The sequence below is a fragment of the Heteronotia binoei genome, chromosome 14, assembly GCF_032191835.1.
Source record: "Heteronotia binoei isolate CCM8104 ecotype False Entrance Well chromosome 14, APGP_CSIRO_Hbin_v1, whole genome shotgun sequence".
Taxonomy (NCBI): domain Eukaryota; kingdom Metazoa; phylum Chordata; class Lepidosauria; order Squamata; family Gekkonidae; genus Heteronotia; species Heteronotia binoei.
Window position 1 is genome coordinate 1,340,252 of NC_083236.1, and position 19,860 is coordinate 1,360,111.

Here is a 19,860-nt window from a genome sequence, read left to right on the forward strand (position 1 = left end):
GCTAGTCCAGTGCTGCATCATTCGTCCTACCTGATCCTGCCCTCCCCACAAGGAGCTCAGAGCAACATTCACAGCCCTGCTTTTATTCTCACAACATCTGTGTGAGGAAGGTCAGTCCGAAAGAGAGAAGCAGGCCCAAAATCACCCTGGGAGCTTCTTGGCAGAGTGGAGATTTGACCCGGATCATCCCACAGCTAGGACAACACTCTAACCAACTGTCCTGACATCAGTCCAATGTTTACCAAGAGCAAATTTATCCCTCTTTCCTTATGTGGCATGCTGAGAATATTCTGTAGATATTCTCAAACATTGTTTCAGAAATGCAGCTGCTAGGGGAGGGGGGGGGTCTGTGGCCTCTGGCCAGGCTGGGCCCTCGGGGGCTCCTTTTTGTCCTGACAGGCCCCAAATGGAAGGAGGAGGAGGAGGCGAAACCCCCTTGCTCTCCCCTGAGAGCTTCAAGACACCTATAGTCATCCTTGCTCCTCCTTAGCCTGCCTCCCTGTCCCCATTCAAAGTTTCTCTGGAGGGCGGACCCTCCAGGACTCACTTGCCCTCCTGGGTTCCACCTTCCTAGCCCATTCTCACAGCCCCACTCCTGCCCTTCCTTTCATGCTCCAGGATGGTACCTTCAACCGGGGCCTCCTTCCCAGGCCCCATCACTCCCCCCCTCCCTCTTCACTGTTCCCCCCACTTGCCGGCCAGCTGCGCAGGGCTGCCTGCTGCTGCCTCCAACTCTTGGTTGTGTTGTGGTGGGGCTACTGCCAGGTGCCCCCTCGTACTGCCCTTCCCTCCCCATCTCCCTCAGGCTGCCTGCTGTGCTGCATCCACCCAGCAGCCCAGGGAAGAAGCCCCGTTGTTGCCCCCCACCAGTGGCAAGGAGGGGAGTGGGGAGAGCCACCCTCAGATAATGGCAAAATATGGGATCGACGTTCTGTGCAAAGCAATTTCAGCCAAACACACAGAGCTAATAGACAACAAAAGGTGAAACAAAGTCCTACCTCCTGCTCTTCAAAAATAGGCTGATACTTCTCAAGGGAGAGCTTTTTCAGGATGCCTGTGAGTTCATCTTTAAATAAAGCAGAACAATTTTTGGCTTGTTTTTATGAACATGGAGGAAAGTGTCAAAGTAATTCTCCAAAGGGCAGCCTGGTGGATGACTTATCCCCCAGACTGCTTCCAGGTGGGGATTTTCCCTCTTTGTGGAAAACAGAAAGCACCCTCAGGAAAAGGGAATGGCCACATGATACTGTACATACTCCAAGTATGACTCATGGCGTTCCCTTTCAACTGGATCAAAAAATAAACCTGTTTTAATCCAGTTCAAAGAGGAATCTAGATTCGCTTTAGGGAAACATCTGCGTAGTGCCACAGCCATGTAGTGGTGCAGAAGTCAGACACTACAGCTATTTCTGAGAGGCAGAGGAAGGGCAACTAGGAGTCAATCCTCTTGGTCCTCTCGCTGCCAGGTGGGAAAGGCAGATCTGGCTGGCTCAGGATCTCCGGTCATTTGCCTGTCCACGTACAGAGAATGGCCTCTAATTCTTCCCTCTGCTGACGATAAAACAAAAGTGGGACTCTTCTGGCTCCTAAAAGGCTGCCACATTTATATCAAAGAATAAGCTTTTGTGGACTGGAGCACCAGTCTTGGATCTGATGAGCTCTTATCCATAAAAACATCACACATGTTGGTCTGTAAGACACTTATTTCAGGGGGAAGCTATCTTATCATGAACTGACTTCCTTGAGGAATTTCAGTGTGTTCAAGGAACCAAGAGGATTGGGTTTTTTTGTTTTTTGTTTATTTCTCATATCTATATGTATTTAGGATTATATATTTATATGGTGTCTGTTTTACTGTACGTTTGTCTTGTTTAATAAAATACATTTCTTAAAAAAAAAAAAGGAACCAAGAGGTAAGAAATATGATCTGCAAAATCATGTGTCAAAGCTGTGCTGAACTGTACGAATTGCAGAATATACCCTTGAATGTACTCCACTGCAATCATGGCCTGGTCTATCAACAAATCAGCATGTCTGGGAGAAGGGCTATGGTCTAATCTCCTCTCCATCATCCAGTTCTGTGATGGGTGTTCAGCACAAGAGAGCACTCAGACACTTAGGGCGCTTTCACATATGCTAAATAATCCAGTTTCCATCCACTTCAGCAACTGTTTGCAAGTAAATTTTGCCATTCAACACAGTAAAATCCAGTCGCCGAGTGCACTGAAAGTGGATTGAAAGTGCTCTGTTTAGTGTGCGTGACAGCACCCTACGTGTTGGTCCATCAAGAGACAGATCCCCACATCGTGATCATATCGTCCAGCGCTACTGACCTTCGTCTGTCAGAGTCCCACTGCTGGAGCCGCCACTGCTCTTCCCTTGCTGGTGAGAGGAGGACAGGGAGGAATCAGCCTCGTGAGCTCTGGGTGGTGGGGAGGGTGACTGCGAGGGCGTGAGAGTCGGAGACGTGCTTTTGGCAGTAGAGGCATTCTCGGATGGAGGATTTTTGTTCACTTCTAATTTCTGTTTTGTCAATCACACAGAGAGAAATATTCTCATTACTGAAGCTTACCATATGACTGTTTTATTATCTTTAAGAAAACAAATGCCTGCATGAAGCAGAGAACAGAAGCACGTAAATTAAACAACAATAGCGCCATTTTGGTGTAGTGGTAGAGAAGGGGGCTATAATCTGGAGAACCAGTTTTGGTTTCCCCACTCCTCCACATAAAAGCCAGCTGGATCAGTCCCAGCTCTCTCAGAGCCCTCTCAGCCCCACCTCCATCACAGGGGGTCTAGCCGTGGGGAGAGGAAGGGAAGGGAATTGGAAGCCGCTTTGAGAATCTGAAAAGCAGGACATAAAACCAACTCTTCCTTTTCTTCTTCTCTTGGGTATTTTTATCTCCTTATCTAACTAGGCTCTACAGTAATTAATCTTCATGCTGATTAATGTGAAGACTTACCACAGTTAAAAAGAGAAGTTGTGAAGGCTACAGAGCAGCACAGGTATTGCTTGCAGGTGGAAGGGGATCAGACATCAGAAGTTTAAGAGCTGCAGGAAGGAAGGAAGGAAGGAAGGAAGGAAGGAAGGAAGGAAGGAAGGAAGGAAGGAAGGAAGGAAGGAAGGAAGGAAGGAAGGAAGGAAGGAAGGAAGGAAGGAAGGAAGGAAGGAAGGAAGGAAAATAGATGGGGGAGGTAGAGGTAGAAAGAAAGCAACTTTAACTTTAAGCACATTATCCAAGCTGCCTTTTCCAAGTTGGCCAACAGGGCAGTGGGGAAAATTTCTATATTAAGCACATCCCACTAAGACAATACTTTACTGTTTCACAGAGTTCCTGTTGCCACAGAAAGATCTGCATACATTTTTAGAACACAAATGGAACATTTCTCTTTTTGCACATGCATACTATATGTTAGTTTATTATTTTCCTCTATGTCCCACAGTGTGAGCCATTTTGGAAATTCTGCTTTGGGTGATTCCACCTTCTGCGATTAGGTAGGTGGCAACCTGAGAGAGGGTCTTCTCAGAAGCGGCACCAAAACCCAGGACTCTCTCGACAGGGAGAGTCGCCTGTCGCTTTCTGTTGCTGTCTTTTGCAAGCAGATGAAGACTATCTTTCTTTTTGTTCATTGGGGTTCCCTCAGACATGACCACAAATGAAACAGCCTTCTCCGAAACCTAATCCTCAGTCCATCCAGAGCAGCCTTGTGTACTCAGATGGTCAGCGGCACTCCAGGCAGAGAAGGGTCTTTCCCATTCTTTCCTGCCTGACCCTTTCAACTGGAGATGCTGCCAGGGATTGCACCGGGGACTTTTCGCATGCAAGGCAGAGGCTCCACCACTGAATCAGAGCCCCTCCATGATCCCACCTGGTTGCCCTCGGAGCTCGTGCTTGTTTGTAATTGTTCTTTTATGTTAGTGGTTTTCAAATGTGTTTTTAATCTGTTGCACCAAAAGTGTTAAACCCACAACCCACAGGATGGAGCAGCTCCACAAGGCCGTTGATCCAGCCCCACTCCCCACCCTCACTGTTCTGAGGAGAGGGAAGGACTGCCTCTGTGGGAGCAGGAAGCAGAGGGAGGGGCGGCCCCTGGGAGCAGGAAGGAGAGGGAGGGGCTGCACCTGGGAGCAGGAAGCAGAGGGAGGGGCAGCCTCTGGGAGCAGAAAGGAGAGGGAGGGGCTGCCTCTGGGAGCAAGAAGCAGAGGGAGGGGGTGCCTCTGGGAGCAGGAAGCAGAGGGGGGCTGCCTCTGGGAGCAGAAAGCAGAGAGGGGGCTGCCTCTGGGAGACGGAAGCAGTGGGAGGACAGCCTCTGGGAGCAGGAAGCAGAGAAAAGGGCTGCCCTGGGAGCAGGAAGCAGATGGAGGACTGCCTCTGGGATCAGGAAGCAGAGGGAAGGGCTGCTCCTGGGAGCAGGAAGCAGAGGGAGGGGCTGCCCCTGGGAGCAGGAAGGAGAGGGAGGGGCTGCCTCTGGGAGCAGGAAGCAGAGGGAGGGGCTGCCACTGGGAGCATGAAGGAGAGGGAGGGGCTGCCTCTGGGAGCAGGAAGCAGAGGGGGCTGCTTCTGGGAGCAGGAAGCAGAGGGGGGCTGCCTCTAGGATCAGGAAGCAGAGGTAGGGGCTGCCACTGGGAGCATGAAGGAGAGGGAGGGGCTGCCTCTGGGAGCAGGAAGCAGAGGGGGCTGCTTCTGGGAGCAGGAAGCAGAGGGGGGCTGCCTCTAGGATCAGGAAGCAGAGGTAGGGGCTGCCACTGGGAGCATGAAGGAGAGGGAGGGGCTGCCTCTGGGAGCAGGAAGCAGAGGGGGGCTGCCTCTGGGAGCAGGAAACAGAGGGAGGGGCTGCCACTGGGAGCATGAAGGAGAGGGAGGGGCTGCCTCTGGAAGCAGGAAGCAGAGGGGGGCTGCCTCTGGGAACAGGAAGCAGAGTGGGGCTGCCTCTGGAAGCAGAAAGCAGAGTGGGGCTGCCTCTGAGAGCAGGAAGCAGAGGGAGGACTGCCTCTGGGTGTAGGAAGCAGAGGGGGCTGCCTCTGAGAGCAGGAAACAGAGGGAGGGGCTACCCTTGAGAGCAGGAAGGAGAGGGAGGGGCTGCCTCCGGGAACAGGAAGCAGAGGGAGGAGCTACCTCTGGGAGCAGGAAGCAGAGAGAGGAACTACCTCTGGGAGAAGGAAGCAGAGGGAGGGGCTGCCTCTGGGAGCAGGAAGCAGAGTGGGGCTGCCTCTGAGAGCAGGAAGCAGAGGGAGGACTGCCTCTGGGTGTAGGAAGCAGAGGGGGCTGCCTCTGAGAGCAGGAAACAGAGGGAGGGGCTACCCCTGAGAGCAGGAAGCAGAGGGGGGCTGCCTCTGGGAACAGGAAGCAGAGTGGGGCTGCCTCTGAGAGCAGGAAGCAGAGGGAGGACTGCCTCTGGGTGTAGGAAGCAGAGGGAGGACTGCCTCTGGGTGTAGGAAGCAGAGGGGGCTGCCTCTGAGAGCAGGAAACAGAGGGAGGGGCTACCCCTGAGAGCAGGAAGGAGAGGGAGCGGCTGCCTCTGGGAACAGGAAGCAGAGGGAGGAGCTACCTCTGGAGCAGGAAGCAGAGGGAGGGGCTGCCTCTGGGAGCAGGAAGCAGAGGGGAGCTGCCTCTGGGAGCAGGAAGGAGAGGGGGGCTTCCTCTGGGAGCAGAGGGAGAACTGCCTCTGGGAGCAGAAAGCAGACGGAGGGGCTGCTTCTGGGAGCAGCAAGCAGATGAGGGGTGCCTCTGGGAGCAAAAAGCAGAGGGGGGGGCTGCCTCCAGGGCAGGAAGCAGAGGGGGGCTCCCTCAGGGATCAGGAAGCAGAGGGAGGACTTTTTCTGGGATCAGGAAGCAGAGGGGGGCTGCCTCTGGGAGCAGGAAACAGGGCGAGGAGCTGCCACAGGGAGCAGGAAAAGGAGGGAGATGCTGCCCCTGGGAGCAGGAAGGAGAGGTAGGGGCTGCCTCTGGGAGCAGGAAGCAGGAAGCAGAGGGGGGCTTCCTCTGGGAGCAGGAAACAGAGGCAGGGGCTGCCACTGGGAGCATGAAGGAGAGGGAGGGGCTGCCTCTGAGAGCAGGAAGCAGAGGGGGGGCTGCCTCTAGGAGCAGGAAGCAGAGGGGCTGCCTCTGGGAGCAGGGAGCAGAGAGGGGCCTGCCTCTGGGAGCAGGGAGCAGAGAGGGGCCTGCCTCTGGGAGCAGGAAGCAGAGGGAGGAGCTACCTCTGGGAGCAGGAAGCAAAGGGAGGGGCTGCCTCTGGGAGCAGGAAGCAGAGAGATGGGCTGCCTCTGGGAGCAGGAAATAGAGGGGCTGCCCCTGGGAGCAGGAAGGAGAGGGAGGGGCTGCTTCTGAAAGCAGGAAGCAGAGGGAGGAGTGCCTCTGGGAGCAGGAAGCAAAGGGGGGCTGCCCCTGGGAGCAGAAAGCAGAGGGAGGGGCTGCTTCTGGGAGCAGGAAGCAGAGAGGGGGCTGCCTCTGGGAGCAGGATGCAGATGGAGAACTGCCTCTGGGAGCAGGAAGCAAAGAGGGGCTGCTTCTGGGAGCAGGAAGCAGAGGAGGGCTGCCTCTGGGAACAAAAAGCAGAGGGGGGCTGCCTCCGGGAGCAGGAAGCAGAGGGGGGCTCCCTCGGGGAGCAGGAAGCAAAGGGAGGACTTTTTCTGGGATCAGGAAGTAGAGGGGGGCTGTCTCTGGGAGCAGGAAACGGGGCGAGGGGCTGCCTCTGGGAGCAGGAAGGAGAGGGATGGGGCTGCCACTGGGAGCATAAAGGAGAGGGAGGGGCTGCCTCTGGGAGCAGGAAGCAGAGGGCGGCTGCCTCTAGGAGCAGGAAGCAGAGGGGGGCTGCCTCTAGGAGCAGGAAGCAAAGGGGGGCAGCCTCTGGGAGCAGGAAGCAGAGGGAGGGGCTGCCACTGGGAGCATGAAGGAGAGGGAGGGGCTGCCTCTGGACGCAGGAAGCAGAGGGGGGCTGCCTCTGGGAACAGGAAGCATAGTGGGGCTGCCTCTGGGAGCAGAAAGCAGAGTGGGGCTGCCTCTGAGAGCAGGAAGCAGAGGGAGGACTGCCTCTGGGTGTAGGAAGCAGAGGGGGCTGCCTCCGAGAGCAGGAAACAGAGGGAGGGGCTACCCCTGAGAGCAGGAAGGAGGGAGGGGCTGCCTCTGGGAACAGGAGCAGAGGAGGAGCTACCTCTGGGAGCAGGAAGCAGAGGGAGGGGCTGCCTCTGGGTGCAGGAAGCAGAGTGGGGCTGCCTCTGAGAGCAGGAAGCAGAGGGAGGACTGCCTCTGGGTGTAGGAAGCAGAGGGGGCTGCCTCTGAGAGCAGGAAGGAGAGGGAGGGGCTGCCTCTGGAAACAGGAAGCAGAGGGAGGAGCTACCTCTAGGAGCAGGAAGCAGAGGGAGGGGCTGCCTCTGGGAGCAGGAAGCAGAGGGGGGCTGCCTCTGGGAGCAGGAAGGAGAGGGGGGCTTCCTCTGGGAGCAGGAAGCAGAGAGGAGGCTGCCTCTGGAAGCAGGAAGCAGAGAGGGGGCTGCCTCTAGGAGCAGGAAGCAGAAAGGGGGCTGCCTCTGGGAGCAGGAAGCAGAGGGGGTCTGCCTCTGGGAGCAGGAAGCAGAGGGGGGCTGCCTCTGGGAGCAGGAAGGAGAGGGGGGGTGCCTCTGGGAGCAGGAAGCATAGGGGGGCTGCCTCTGGGAGCAGGAAGCAGAGGGGGGCTACCTCTGGGAGCAGGAAGCAGAAAGGGGGCTTCCTCTGGGAGTAGGAAGCAGAGAGGGGGCTGCCTCTAGGAGCAGGAAGCAGAGGGCTGCTGCCTCTATGAGTAGGAAGCAGAGGGGGTCTGCCTCCGGGAGAAAGAAGCAGAGGGGGGCTCCCTCCGGGAGCAGGAAGCAGAGGGAGGACTTATTCTGGGATCAGGAAGCAGAGGGGGGCTGCCTCTGGGAGCAGGAAACAGAGGGAGGGGCTGCCACTGGGAGCATGAAGGAGAGGGAGGGGCTGCCTCTGGGAGCATGAAGGAGAGGGAGGGGCTGCCTCTGGGAGCAGGAAACAGAGGGAGGGGCTGCCACTGGGAGCATGAAGGAAAGGGAGGGGCTGCCTCTGGACGCAGGAAGCAGAGGGGGGCTGCCTCTTGGAACAGGAAGCATAGTGGGGCTGCCTCTGGGAGCAGAAAGCAGAGTGGGGCTGCCTCTGAGAGCAGGAAGCAGAGGGAGGACTGCCTCTGGGTGTAGGAAGCAGAGGGGGCTGCCTCCGAGAGCAGGAAACAGAGGGAGGGGCTACCCCTGAGAGCAGGAAGGAGGGAGGGGCTGCCTCTGGGAACAGGAGCAGAGGAGGAGCTACCTCTGGGAGCAGGAAGCAGAGGGAGGGGCTGCCTCTGGGAGCAGGAAGCAGAGTGGGGCTGCCTCTGAGAGCAGGAAGCAGAGGGAGGACTGCCTCTGGGTGTAGGAAGCAGAGGGGGGCTCCCTCGGGGAGCAGAGGGAGGGGCTACCCCTGAGAGCAGAAAGGAGAGGGAGGGGCTGCCTCTGGAAACAGGAAGCAGAGGGAGGAGCTACCTCTAGGAGCAGGAAGCAGAGGGAGGGGCTGCCTCTGGGAGCAGGAAGCAGAGGGGGGCTGCCTCTGGGAGCAGGAAGGAGAGGGGGGCTTCCTCTGGGAGCAGGAAGCAGAGAGGAGGCTGCTTCTGGAAGCAGGAAGCAGAGAGGGGGCTGGCTCTAGGAGCAGGAAGCAGAAAGGGGGCTGCCTCTGGGAGCAGGAAGCAGAGGGGGTCTGCCTCTGGGAGCAGGAAGCAGAGGGGGGCTGCCTCTTGGAGCAGGAAGGAGAGGGGGGGTGCCTCTGGGAGCAGGAAGGAGAGGGGGGCTTCCTCTGGGAGCAGGAAGCATAGGGGGGCTGCCTCTGGGAGTAGAAAGCAGAGGGGGGCTGCCTCTGGGAGCAGGAAACAGAGCGGGCTGCCTATGGGAGCAGGAAACCAAGGGAGGGGCTGCCTCTGGGAGCAGGAAAGAGAGGGAGGTGCTGCCCCTGGGAGCAGGAAGCAGAGGGGGCCTGCCTCTGGAAACAGGAAGCAGAGGGGGGCTGCCGTCTCTGAGCAGGAAGCAGAGGGGGGCTGCCTCTAGGAGCAGGAAGCAGAGGGGGGCTGCCTCTGGGAGCAGGAAGCAGAGAGGGGTCTGCCTCTGGGAGCAGAAAGAAGAGAGGGGGCTGCCTCTCGGAGCAGGAAGCAGAGGGAGGGGCTGCCCCTGGGAGCAGGAAGCAGAGGGAGGGGCTGCCTCTGGGAGCAGGCAGCAGAGGGAGGGGTTGCTTCTGGGAGCAGAGAGAGGGGCTGTTTCTGGGGGCAGGAAGCAGAGAGGGAGCTTTTTCTGAGAGCAGGAAGCAAAGGGGGGCTGCCTCTGGGAGCAGGAAGTAGAGGGAGGGGCTGCTTCTGGGAGCAGGAAGCAGAGATGGAGCTGCTTCTGGGAGCAGGAACCAGAGGGAGGAGCTGCCTCTGGGAGAAGGAAGCAGAGCCGGGGGCTGCCTCTGGGAGCAGGAAGTAGAGGGAGGGGCTGCTTCTGGGAGCAGGAAGCAGAGATGGAGCTGCTTCTGGGAGCAGGAACCAGAGGGAGGAGCTGCCTCTGGGAGAAGGAAGCAGAGCCAGGGGCTGCCTCTGGGAGCAGGAAGCACAGGGAGGGGCTGCCCCTGGGAGCAGGATGCAGAGGGAGGGGCTGCCCCTGGGAGCAGGAAGCAGAGGGTGGGGCTGCCTCTATGAGCAGGAAGCAGAGGGAGGGGCTGCCTCTGGGAGCAGGAAGCAGAGGCGGGGCTGCCTCTGAGAGCAGGAAGCAGAGGGAGGGGGGCTCAGGGCTCAGGGCATTTACATGGGCTCAGAGCATTTACGTTTTTTAAGGGCGGGGGGAGGTTTGGGACCAGCCACAGTTAAAATATAAAGTTCAACAAACTCCAGGAACTCCAGTTGTGGAGAGAAATATCAGTTTTAACACAAACCCTTCTTAACGTGAGGCTCCAATGAAAAAGCTGCTATGATATATTTAATTGTGTTTGTGTCCTTTAAAAAGTTTGTATGTTCCCTACCGGGCATTATATTTTATGACACACAGGGCCTGGCCTTACAAAGTCCCACTTGCGTCAGATCCGGCCCTCATAACAAATGTGTTCGACACCCCTGTGGCTGTGTTAGACAGCTTGGTTGCCCCCTTTCTGTGAAGGCAGAAATGTGGGGCATACATTTTATGAAATAAATAAACAAATATCTTCTGCTTAGAAGCATCAATGATTTATATCCCCCGGTATTTTGTGGCCATATTCCCCGCAGTACTGCAAGCTAAAGCCGGGCTCAAGGCAGCTGCTGCCTACCGGGAGAGAAACGCTTTGGAGCTCCCACAGCAGAACTCCCTGCCTTGTGTCTCATTAGAATGCTGGAACTCAAGGCATGTGGTTAATCTTCTCCAGAGGTGTTTCAGGGGATTTCTTAAAGAGAAATATTAGCTTTATGCCTACAGGCCCTGGTTCAGCAAAAAACTTAATTACCCAGTAATGTGTGGTAACGAGTCCTAGAGAGGGAATCCTAGAGAAACCACCCCTTGCTTTGCCAGGATAGCAACTATGATGCCAACAAGAACAGGAAAGTCAAGAACCTTCAGAATGTTTCCATGACCAACGACTGGAGTTCTCTCTGTATCAGGAAGAGAGGGGGAAGGAGTGGCTCCTGCTGCTGGTTGTGGTTGGCCGGGCTGCTGTTCCGATACACCAGCTGCTTTTTTCCTCTGTGCTGCAATCTGAGACAAAACACTGTCTGCATTGCCACCTACGGAAGGGAGGGGGAAGTCATACATAAAAGATAAGACACACAATTCCAACATACAATGATTTCTCGCTTCCACTGGCAATTTTGATGGATTTTAGGGGGGAGGGGGTTAATGCATCTCTTCTGCTTGCTGGCTTTATTTACTATGATAATTTGTGTGCTGTTAACTTGCAACTGACTCATGGAGACCCCAGAACCATGTGGCTTTCGAGGCAACAGATGAGAAGAGGTAGCTCTCTATTGCCTGCCTTCCTCAGGAGAGCAGCCCTCATCTTCTTCCTTGGCTGTGGCTGACCCTGCTTACCTTCCAAGCTCTGAGGAGACTGGGTTAGTGAGGCTTGCTGGATTCTACTTACGGCTGATTATTTTGCTGCCCTGGGGTGAGCTGTGTTCTAGGTGTATCTTACTCATTGCCTTTCTCCCACTTCCCAATGTCAGACTGCAGTCTTTTGCAAACCAACTTGTACACGGCAGAAAGGCAGACAACCATGCATGCATCTCACACACACAGGAACAATCTCAGCACTCCAGATAGTGCGTGTGTGGTCTGTGCCTGTGTTAGGTGTGGTCTGATTCTGGGGCAGCTTTTTGAAAGCCGAAAGACTGCTGTGGCAAATTCCTAGTGTGATGTCACCCACCGTCTCAGCCTCACTGGCCTCACAGGACTGTTGTGTGGATAAAGAGGAAGCTGCCTTGGGTCCCCCTGGGGAAGAGCAGCCAAAGAGGGTACATGAAGTACACAACAGTGCAGGATGGAAAGGGGTCCAGGCCAAAGGGGGGACTGAACTGGAACAAAACTGTTGCTTTCAAGAAGGGACCAAGGCCAAGAAGCAGGCCTGAAGGGGGGTATATATCAGGGCACACAGAGGGAAAACGTCCAAGCACAGCCAGGCAAGCCAGGGTCAGCAAGAGGAAGACTCGCACGACGCACACAGACTCGCTGCTCTGAGTCTGGACAGAAGGCGACCAGCTCCCTGCATGTTTTCATAGCAACTGCTGAGAACCAAGGGGCTCATTCTGGCTCTGACGATACAAGCCTGACATGCAATTTCACTCTGCAAGCATGGCAATATATGCACTGAACCAGCATTGCATCCAAAGTTTAGATGGCTGAGTGTGGATTGAATCAAATCTTGTGCACTAATGCCTACCCACCTATTATCTGAAGCATCACAGCTGCCCTTCAAAGTTGCTTGGATAGTTAAATAGTTAAAACAAGCACCTGTCACTCCACAGCACCCATCTGGCTAGTTTCTGTAGAATGTTCAGCAGCCTTTTCCCCCCTTCAGAAAACAGCTGAGGAGCTGAGCCTGCTTCAGCGGGGAGAGCGGGATATAAAGCAATTGAACTAAACTAAACTAAAAGCATACTTTAACTCTCCCTGTGGCCTGATTCTGTGCAAGGGCTCTGAAAGGCTAGCAACATGCAAGGCTTCTTGCTTCAGAATACTACAGTATGGATCTGAGCCTGGTCCGATTTAACCATATCACCAGCCCTCTCTTTTCTAGCAGAGAGGCCAGTGAGAAAGTTGGAGCAACTGTGGAACTTGAAGCAGGGAAGATGAGAATCTTAGAAATGTAAGCTTTCAGACCCTGGAGATTAAATGGTCCAAATTACAGATACAGGGAAGTATCTGGGTTTTTGAGCATTTGCTGGTGTTTAATATTTCAGGTTCCCAGATCCCAACCAGAGGGGCTGTCATCTCTTCCAGCTCCGTAGCTGTGAAAGAAGACCCAGCACCTTCAGCTGGCACCGTCCCTCTTCCAGACCACATAATCCACACTCCTCCTCCTCCTCCCTGCTGTATATTGAAATCGCAAACTACCTCACAGCAAATAAGCAGGTCGCACAGGCAACAGGATTCAGGGAGGAGGTGCAGATCTATCTGCAGAAGCCAGCCTTGTGATGTTTAATTTCCCTCAGCCCTCAGATATCTTCCTTAGTCGGTATCTTCTGTTTGCTTCTATCAGATGTACTTTTCTTCTTAGAAACTACACTTGGAGCCTATCTTAGGCCACAATACTTTGTACATCTACCTGGGAGTAAGTCCCATTGAATTCAATGGGATTGTTGGGATTGTCTTCTAAACAGATCTGTTCAGGAGTGTGTTCCCATCATTCCCAGCTCCTCTCTGACTGGAACTACATTGATTTGTATGTTCAAGCAAGCAAAAGTTCTGCAGGAAACAGGTGACTGACCACTTCCTCTACATGTTCTACAAGCAGACATTTCGCAAGGCAGATACATGTTAAAGTGCCGGCCTTCTGTGTTTCCAAAAGGCCAGGAAAAAGGTTGACAATCTGAGCCAGGACCACCAAGATGTGTCTGGTTCTGGGCTCTCCCAAAACAAAGGAGATGTAAGTGCAGGCAAGCGGCCCACATTGCCCTGCCCAGGCCAGCCTCCTCAACGGCTGGACACTAAGCAAGGCTGGCCACAGCTGGGACTTGGAGGAGAGACCCCCCCCCCCCAGGGAGACGGAGAGCTGCTGTGGCCAGGAAGGCAAGGAGAAACCACCTCTGCTCATCTCCTGCCTTCAGCACCCCATGGTCCTCCTGGAAGAAGAAAACAGCAGATTTATACCCCGCCCCTCTTTCTGAATCAGAGACTCAGAGCGGCCTACAATCTCCTTTATCTTCTCCCCCCACAACAGACACCCTGGGAGCTGGGAGGGGCTGAGAGGGCTCTCACAGCAGCTGCCCTTTCAAGGACAACTGGGGTCTCCATGGGCCAGCATGGAATTATTATAATATTAAGTGTGTGTGTGTGTCTAGAAATCAGTTCATTAGTTATACAAACAAGGTAGACTTTGGTTGGATATCGAGTCAGTTCAAATATTTCTATTCTTTATATTCAGAATCCAAAATGCCAGCACCTGATTTATTATGCATTTCTCCCCCGTGCCTGTTCACTCCAGCTGTGCTGCCGGATCCTCCGGAAGAATGAGGAGAAGGGTTGAAAGTGCTGGAGCTGGAGGGAGTCGGAGGCCTTCGGGCAAAGGCTGGTGGTTTAATGGGCCTAGTAGCTCTGCTTAAGGCTGCCTGAGGGGAAAAATAAAGATGTTTGTTGCTCAAAATGGTTTTAGACACAGCAGTATTCAGAAAATGAAGGTATCAGTTCCCATGCTTTTTCTTATGAACTCATTTTGGCAGACTTTGCTCAAAACAAAAGAAATGCGGAGAAATAGGAATCATCCCCACATAACAGATAAATCCATTTCTGCCTCTCCTCCGTGGCCAAGGTGTTCCTCTCATACCCACCGGCAAGCGTGCAGAGCGAGCGCGTCTTTTTGCATATGGGCAACATTGTCTGCCCACATCGCAATCGCCTGCAACCCTGGACAGTTGAGCAGTTGGTCTTCCTGAAGGTCAACTTGCCTCTGTTCGGCTCCCCGAACGTAGACTTTGAGAGTGAATGAAGTGAGCACCTACTTGTGCCTGCATCCTCTCTTGGCCCGCGCTTGGAAGGTGGTTGTAAAATGCTCTCCCAGTAAACATAGAGTCCAAAGACAACCCAAAAACTCACTCACAAATTGATTAGCAGTGCATACTCCCCCACCCCTCATCCCTCCCCAAACCAAAAGTGAATGCTGGTTTAAAAACTGCAAAGCGATCCAAATTTCCCCAGTCCCCCATCCACACATGCCTAATAATACTGAAAGGGCCATTGCAGCCCCCAGCTGTAACCGACAGCACCCACAGGCCCAGCCAGGATAACCCAGGGTTTTTTTCAGGGGAAGGAGGAAGAAAGAGGGAGGTGCCAGTGATGATGACAGGCAGCCAGCAGCCATACCAATGCTGAGGTCCCTCTAATGGGACAGTGATGCTGGTGTGTTGCTGAGCTGAGAGAGAAGGAATGGTTGCCTTCCTCTCACACAATCTGAGGCCCTCCCAGTGATCTTCCTCATTTGGGGTGCAATTCTGGCTTGTCTCCTCGTGGTGCACCCTGGGTAACGCAAAAGAGCCTGGACCAGCCAACCATCCATCACTCAAGGTAAGTCAAAATGCTTCTTGCTTTGTGTCAGATACAGAATGATGTGGAGCTAGGTGTGGTGGTCTACCACTTCTCTTGTTTGAGAGTTGTGTTGTTTGGGGCAGGGCTGGAGAGCTGGCATCTGCAGATTGTGTGTTCTGTGGCAGGGAAGCTGGCGCCTGGGTGAGAGACCCAGAGCCAGCATGCTTGTTGTGCTTGGCCAGCTCTCCCCGTGTTGTTTGGGACAGGGCTGGAGAGCTGACATCTGTAGACTGTGTGTTCTGTGGCAGGGAAGCTGGCGCCTGGGTGAGAGACCCAGAGCCAGCATGCTTGTTGTGCTTGGCCAGCTCTCCCCGTGTTGTTTGGGACAGGGCTGGAGAGCTGACATCTGTAGATTGTGTGTTCTGTGGCAGGGAAGCTGGCGCCTGGGTGAGAAAACCCAGAGCCAGCAAGCTTGTTGTGCTTGGCCAGCTCTTCCCGTGTTGTTTGGGGCAGGGCTGGAGAGCTGGCATCAGGGTTTGCTGTAGCCAGGTCTGCAGAGCAGACCTTGAGCAGATTGTGTTTTGTGTGGCAGTGACGTTGGCAACTGGGTTTATATTGGTTCCAGGCCTGCAGGGTTGATAGAGTAGATTGAGGGATGTAGTGCATTTGGGTCCTATAGAGATTCTCTGGTGTGAAGTTAGGTTGGGCTTTGGGTGCCCCAGGAATTGGACCCCCGGTCCAATTTTTTTTTTGGCCTTGTGGGTTTTGTGTGGGACAGTGCCCTGAAGCTGCACAGCAGTTTGGGGGGCTCTCCTCAAAACCTCCTGCTCCCCAGAGCCACCTTTCCCACGACAATTACATTGAGGAAGTGGCTCTAATTGTTTTTTTCTCACCGTTGGGAGCAGTGTTCCTTTAGGGGTGCCCACAGATGGGTGCAGTCTTTTTGGGCCAGGGGGGTTTCATGCTTGGGAGTCCCCTGAAGCTGCCCTGCAGTTCTGGGGCCTCTCCCTCAAACTCCCCTCTGGCCACAGCCACTTTCCCCACAGCAATTATAGTGGAGGAAGTGGCTAATTGGGCTTTCCCCATCATTGTTAGCAATGGGCCTTTTGGGGAGCCCAAAGACCTTTGGCCCCTTTGGCCCAATCTTTTTGGGACTTGGGGGTTTTGTAGGGGAGAGTCCCCTGCGGGTTCCCTGCAGTTTTTGGGGCTCTCCCTCAAACCCCCTGCCCCCAGTAGCCTCTAATTATGCCCTATGTTGCCATTGATTTCAATGGCACAAAGGGTATAATGGTGGAATAGGGGCATCCTCTTTGGGTGCCTCTGGAATGGGACCCCTTGGCCCAATCTTTTTGGGACTTGGGGGGTTTGTAGGGGAGAGTCCCCTGCAGGTCCCCTGCAAATTTGGGGGCTCTTCCTTAAACCCCCTCCCCTCCAGGCGGCTTCAAATATACCCTATTTGCCATTGATTTCAATGGCCCATAGGGTATAATGGGGCCGTATATTCGGAAATAGCCACACATCTACTGTATATGCGGCTATTCCAACTACGGAATTGAGAAATATACAGGATTCCGTATTTTCTCCCCCATATACTTCCGAATCCGTGTACTTCCGATTTTTTTTTTTTTGCACATCCCTAGTCTCTACCTGGAAAAGTTTTATAACAAATCATCAATCAGTCTTTGAGGATTTAGAAAGGATGTCTGTGATAAGCCAGCATGAGTTTCTCAAGAGCAATCAGCACTTTGTTTTTGTGGTCCCCTCTAAAACGCCCAGGGAATTGCTGTTTACCACACTGGGGTCAGGCAGCCATTTTTCTCCAAGCCAATGTTGTCAGGGACCCTGGAGAGGATTGGGGGTTTTTTTGCCATCTTCTGGGTGTGGAATGGGGTCACTGGAAATATGTGTGGGGGGAGGTATTTGTGCGTTTCTTGCATTATTCAAGGGGTTGGACTAGATGACCCTGGAGATCCCTTCCAACTCTGGGATTCTATGATTCTTTCAAAGAAACATTCTGGAAGAAAAAATGAAAGTGCATGGGTTTCCAGTTCTCCCAGCCCTATTCTGCAGGCAGTAAACAAACAAAGAGCTTTTATGCTCTCATCTGAGAGTAAATCAAATAAATGCTGCTATCTTATTTTCTGGGACTAACAAAGCAACTTATCTTCACGTTTAATCAAAAATATTTTTAAAAAAATCTAGTCTACACAAAAATTCAAGAGACTATTTGTTTTAGAGTGAAGAAAATAATATATCTTAATCATGAAGAGTGAGCTGTTTAGGCTTAAATAAAACCACACAAAAAGCATTATGGTATTTCTGAGAGAGCAGTTCGAAGCAGGTCTCCTTGGAAATCTACTGTTGCCTATTCAATGGGGCTGACTCCCAGGAAAGAGCCCTCGGGATTGCACCATGAGTTTCTTACTTTGTCAGAAGTAGCACTGCCATTGAAGCCGTGGCTGCTGGATCTGTACGGAACGCCAAGCTTCCCTTGTCCACCACCGCCATCTTGGCTCGTTTGGGTCCTGTCTGAATTCCACAGCTCAAAACTTGAAGGAGGTAAGAAAGGTGGGATCACAGCTTTCAGTTTGTCATTAGGCAACCTTGTAAATGGAGCCCCACTTCTTAACTGGATGGGGGAAAGGGGAATAACAAGGTATTTTATTTATTTATTATTTATTTATTTAGCAAATTTCTATTTTGCCCATTCCCCGCAGGGCTCAGGGCGGAGTACAACATATAATAAAACAATAAAATACAATAAAAACATTTTATAAACAGACTACTCAACAGCACTCAGACAACCATGACATCACATATTGCCCAGACAGCCATCTCCCATCAGGGTATCTAACATCATGATAGAATGACTGCAGAGAGAACAAGGCAATTTTATACAAACACATCTATATACTATTAGCCACATGTGGCCCCCATCTGTGAATATATAAATCTGCAAAAAAAAATTTAAACTTTTCAAATCTGAGAAAAATCTGCAGAACTGAGGCCATATGATAGATATTTTTCTGAAAACCTGGGTAATCCTCTAGGTTTGCAGAAAACCTTAAAGCAAAAAACTATACAGATGTCAAGCCTTGGTGCACACCAAGTCAGAGCTGATCTCCTGAGGCTCTTCTTCTCCTGAGGAATCCTCTTCTCCTAAGACAGGGGTGTCAAACTCATTTGTAATGAGGGCCAGATCTGATGTAAAGGGGACTTTGTGGGACCAGGCCACATGTGTCATAAAATGTAATGCCAGGTAATGGAGATAGAAACTTAAAATAGAAACATGCTCAAAACTCTTGTGATGTTTTGTTTATTTAACAGTCTTTGATAACTGACACCACCCCAACTTTCCCCCTCTTCAAAGATGCCTGCCTAAAATGGAAAGGTGGGGAATAGTGGGATTTGGCAATGCAATTTTAAACATAAAACATTAAGAAAAAGCACAAGCATCACAACAGAAACTAAAAATATAAACAAAAAATATAAAATGCTCTGAGCCGAGGAAAAAATGAAATGGCTGGGCATTGCAAGCTTCTCCCCTCCCACCCCCGGGTCTACTCAGATTAGCAAGGGCCCTCCTGTGTAATATCCCCCTTTGGCTGTGGGTTCCCAGGTTAGTACTCACTAGGCACCAGTTCTCAGGTCCATTCAGCAGAGACAAGCTGTCTCGGAGCATCAACCTTTTTATTTTCAACGACATAACTCCAGAACGCAACAGCTTCAACTGGCCATAAAAAAGCTGAAAAATGTGGAACAGATTTTCCATTATGTTCTTTGGGCCCATGTAGATTACTCCCAGTGTAGTCTATGTGGGTGCAGAGACCTTAATGAAAAATCCATTCCACATCTTCTTTGCAACTTTGCAAGCCCAGAAGAGCTTCATGCTGGAGCAGGCAAAGGCACATGCAAGGACAAAGCTGAGGGAAGCCTACAACTTCAAAGGCTGAGGACAAGCGGGGGAGGGGGAAGAAAGAGCCACATGATGGAATAAAGTCTCAGGCAAGCCAGTTTTAGTCTGTGGGCCATATGTTTGACACCCCTGTCCTAAGGAGTTCTTGCTGTTGCCGAGTCCAGGCTGACCCACAACAATAGGTGGGGTAATTCCAGAATAAAGTAGTATTCTCTGTTCCAGTGCAGAGAATGCATATGCCTCCAGTGTTCGCAGATAGGACAGGGAAGCTGCGGTGGGCCTGCCAGCAGTGGCCATATGGCCCAGGACCCTTGCAGGGCATGTTGCTCTGGGCCTAGTTGCAGCCGTACAGCCTGGGAGCTCTGCTAGGCCTGGCAGCACTGGCTGTGCAGCCTGGGAAAGCCTTGGAGTCGTACTGGGCCCCGTGAAAAAGGAAGGGAGAGAGAATCCCTCCTGCAAGCATTGTGGGCCCTCATCTGAGCAGCTCCCAGACGATGCCACCAGGAGGGGCAAGGAAGCTCGCCCAGAGCAGCTCCAGCCATCTCCAGAGTGCCTGGGAGCCCAGCAAGAAAGGGGGGAGATGGGATTTCTGCCAATCAAAGGCAGGAGGAAGGGCAGGGCCCTTTCCAGGCCTACTGTAGCCTTTGAAGGAGGACTTATTGGGATCAGGCTTGGCTAGAGTTGGCAGCTCCAGGTTGCAAAACTCCTATAGAGATTTCGGGGTGAAGTCTGAAGAGGGCAGGGCTTGGGGACAGGAGAGGCCTCAGCTTAATATCATGCCAGAGAGTCTCCCCTCCACAGCACCCGTTTTCTCCAGGGGACACATCTCTGTTGTCTGGAGTTCAGTTGTAAATCTGGGAGACTTCCAGGTCCCACCTGGAAGATGGCATGTGTAAGTCTGGAAGCAACCTCTGGGTGACTTGATACCACCTGATTTGCATTATGCAGCTAGGCCCAGCTGCTTGCCACTATTCAACAGTAGCCACCCTTTGAAAGCCAATGAGGTGTAAGCAGGAGGAAGAAGATGATAATGATATGAGATTTATATCCCGCTCTCCACTCAGAATCTCAGTCTCAAACCAGCTCACAATCTCCTTTATCTTCCTCCCCCACAACAAACACCCTGTGAGGTGGGTGGGGCTGAGAGGGCTCTCACAGAAGCTTCCCTTTCAAGGACAAGTCCTGCAAGAGCTATGGCTGACCCAAGGTCATTCCAGCAGGTGCAAGTGGAGGAGTGGGGAATCAAACCTAGTTCTCC

At 53.0% G+C, this 19,860-nt stretch overlaps 1 protein-coding gene across 1 annotated transcript in view; it reads right to left on the reverse strand.

Moving 5' to 3' along the window:
• Nucleotides 1-19,860, reverse strand: part of ANKS6 (ankyrin repeat and sterile alpha motif domain containing 6) — a 50,371-nt gene that overhangs the window by 14,996 nt on the left and 15,515 nt on the right. The window contains exons 9-13 of the mRNA XM_060254060.1: nucleotides 17,112-17,315; nucleotides 13,608-13,773; nucleotides 10,565-10,734; nucleotides 2,334-2,523; nucleotides 999-1,066 (exon numbers count right to left, since the gene is read on the reverse strand). Of these exons, the coding sequence (XP_060110043.1) occupies nucleotides 999-1,066; nucleotides 2,334-2,523; nucleotides 10,565-10,734; nucleotides 13,608-13,773; nucleotides 17,112-17,315 (798 nt within the window). The remainder of the gene's footprint in view (nucleotides 1-998; nucleotides 1,067-2,333; nucleotides 2,524-10,564; nucleotides 10,735-13,607; nucleotides 13,774-17,111; nucleotides 17,316-19,860) is intronic.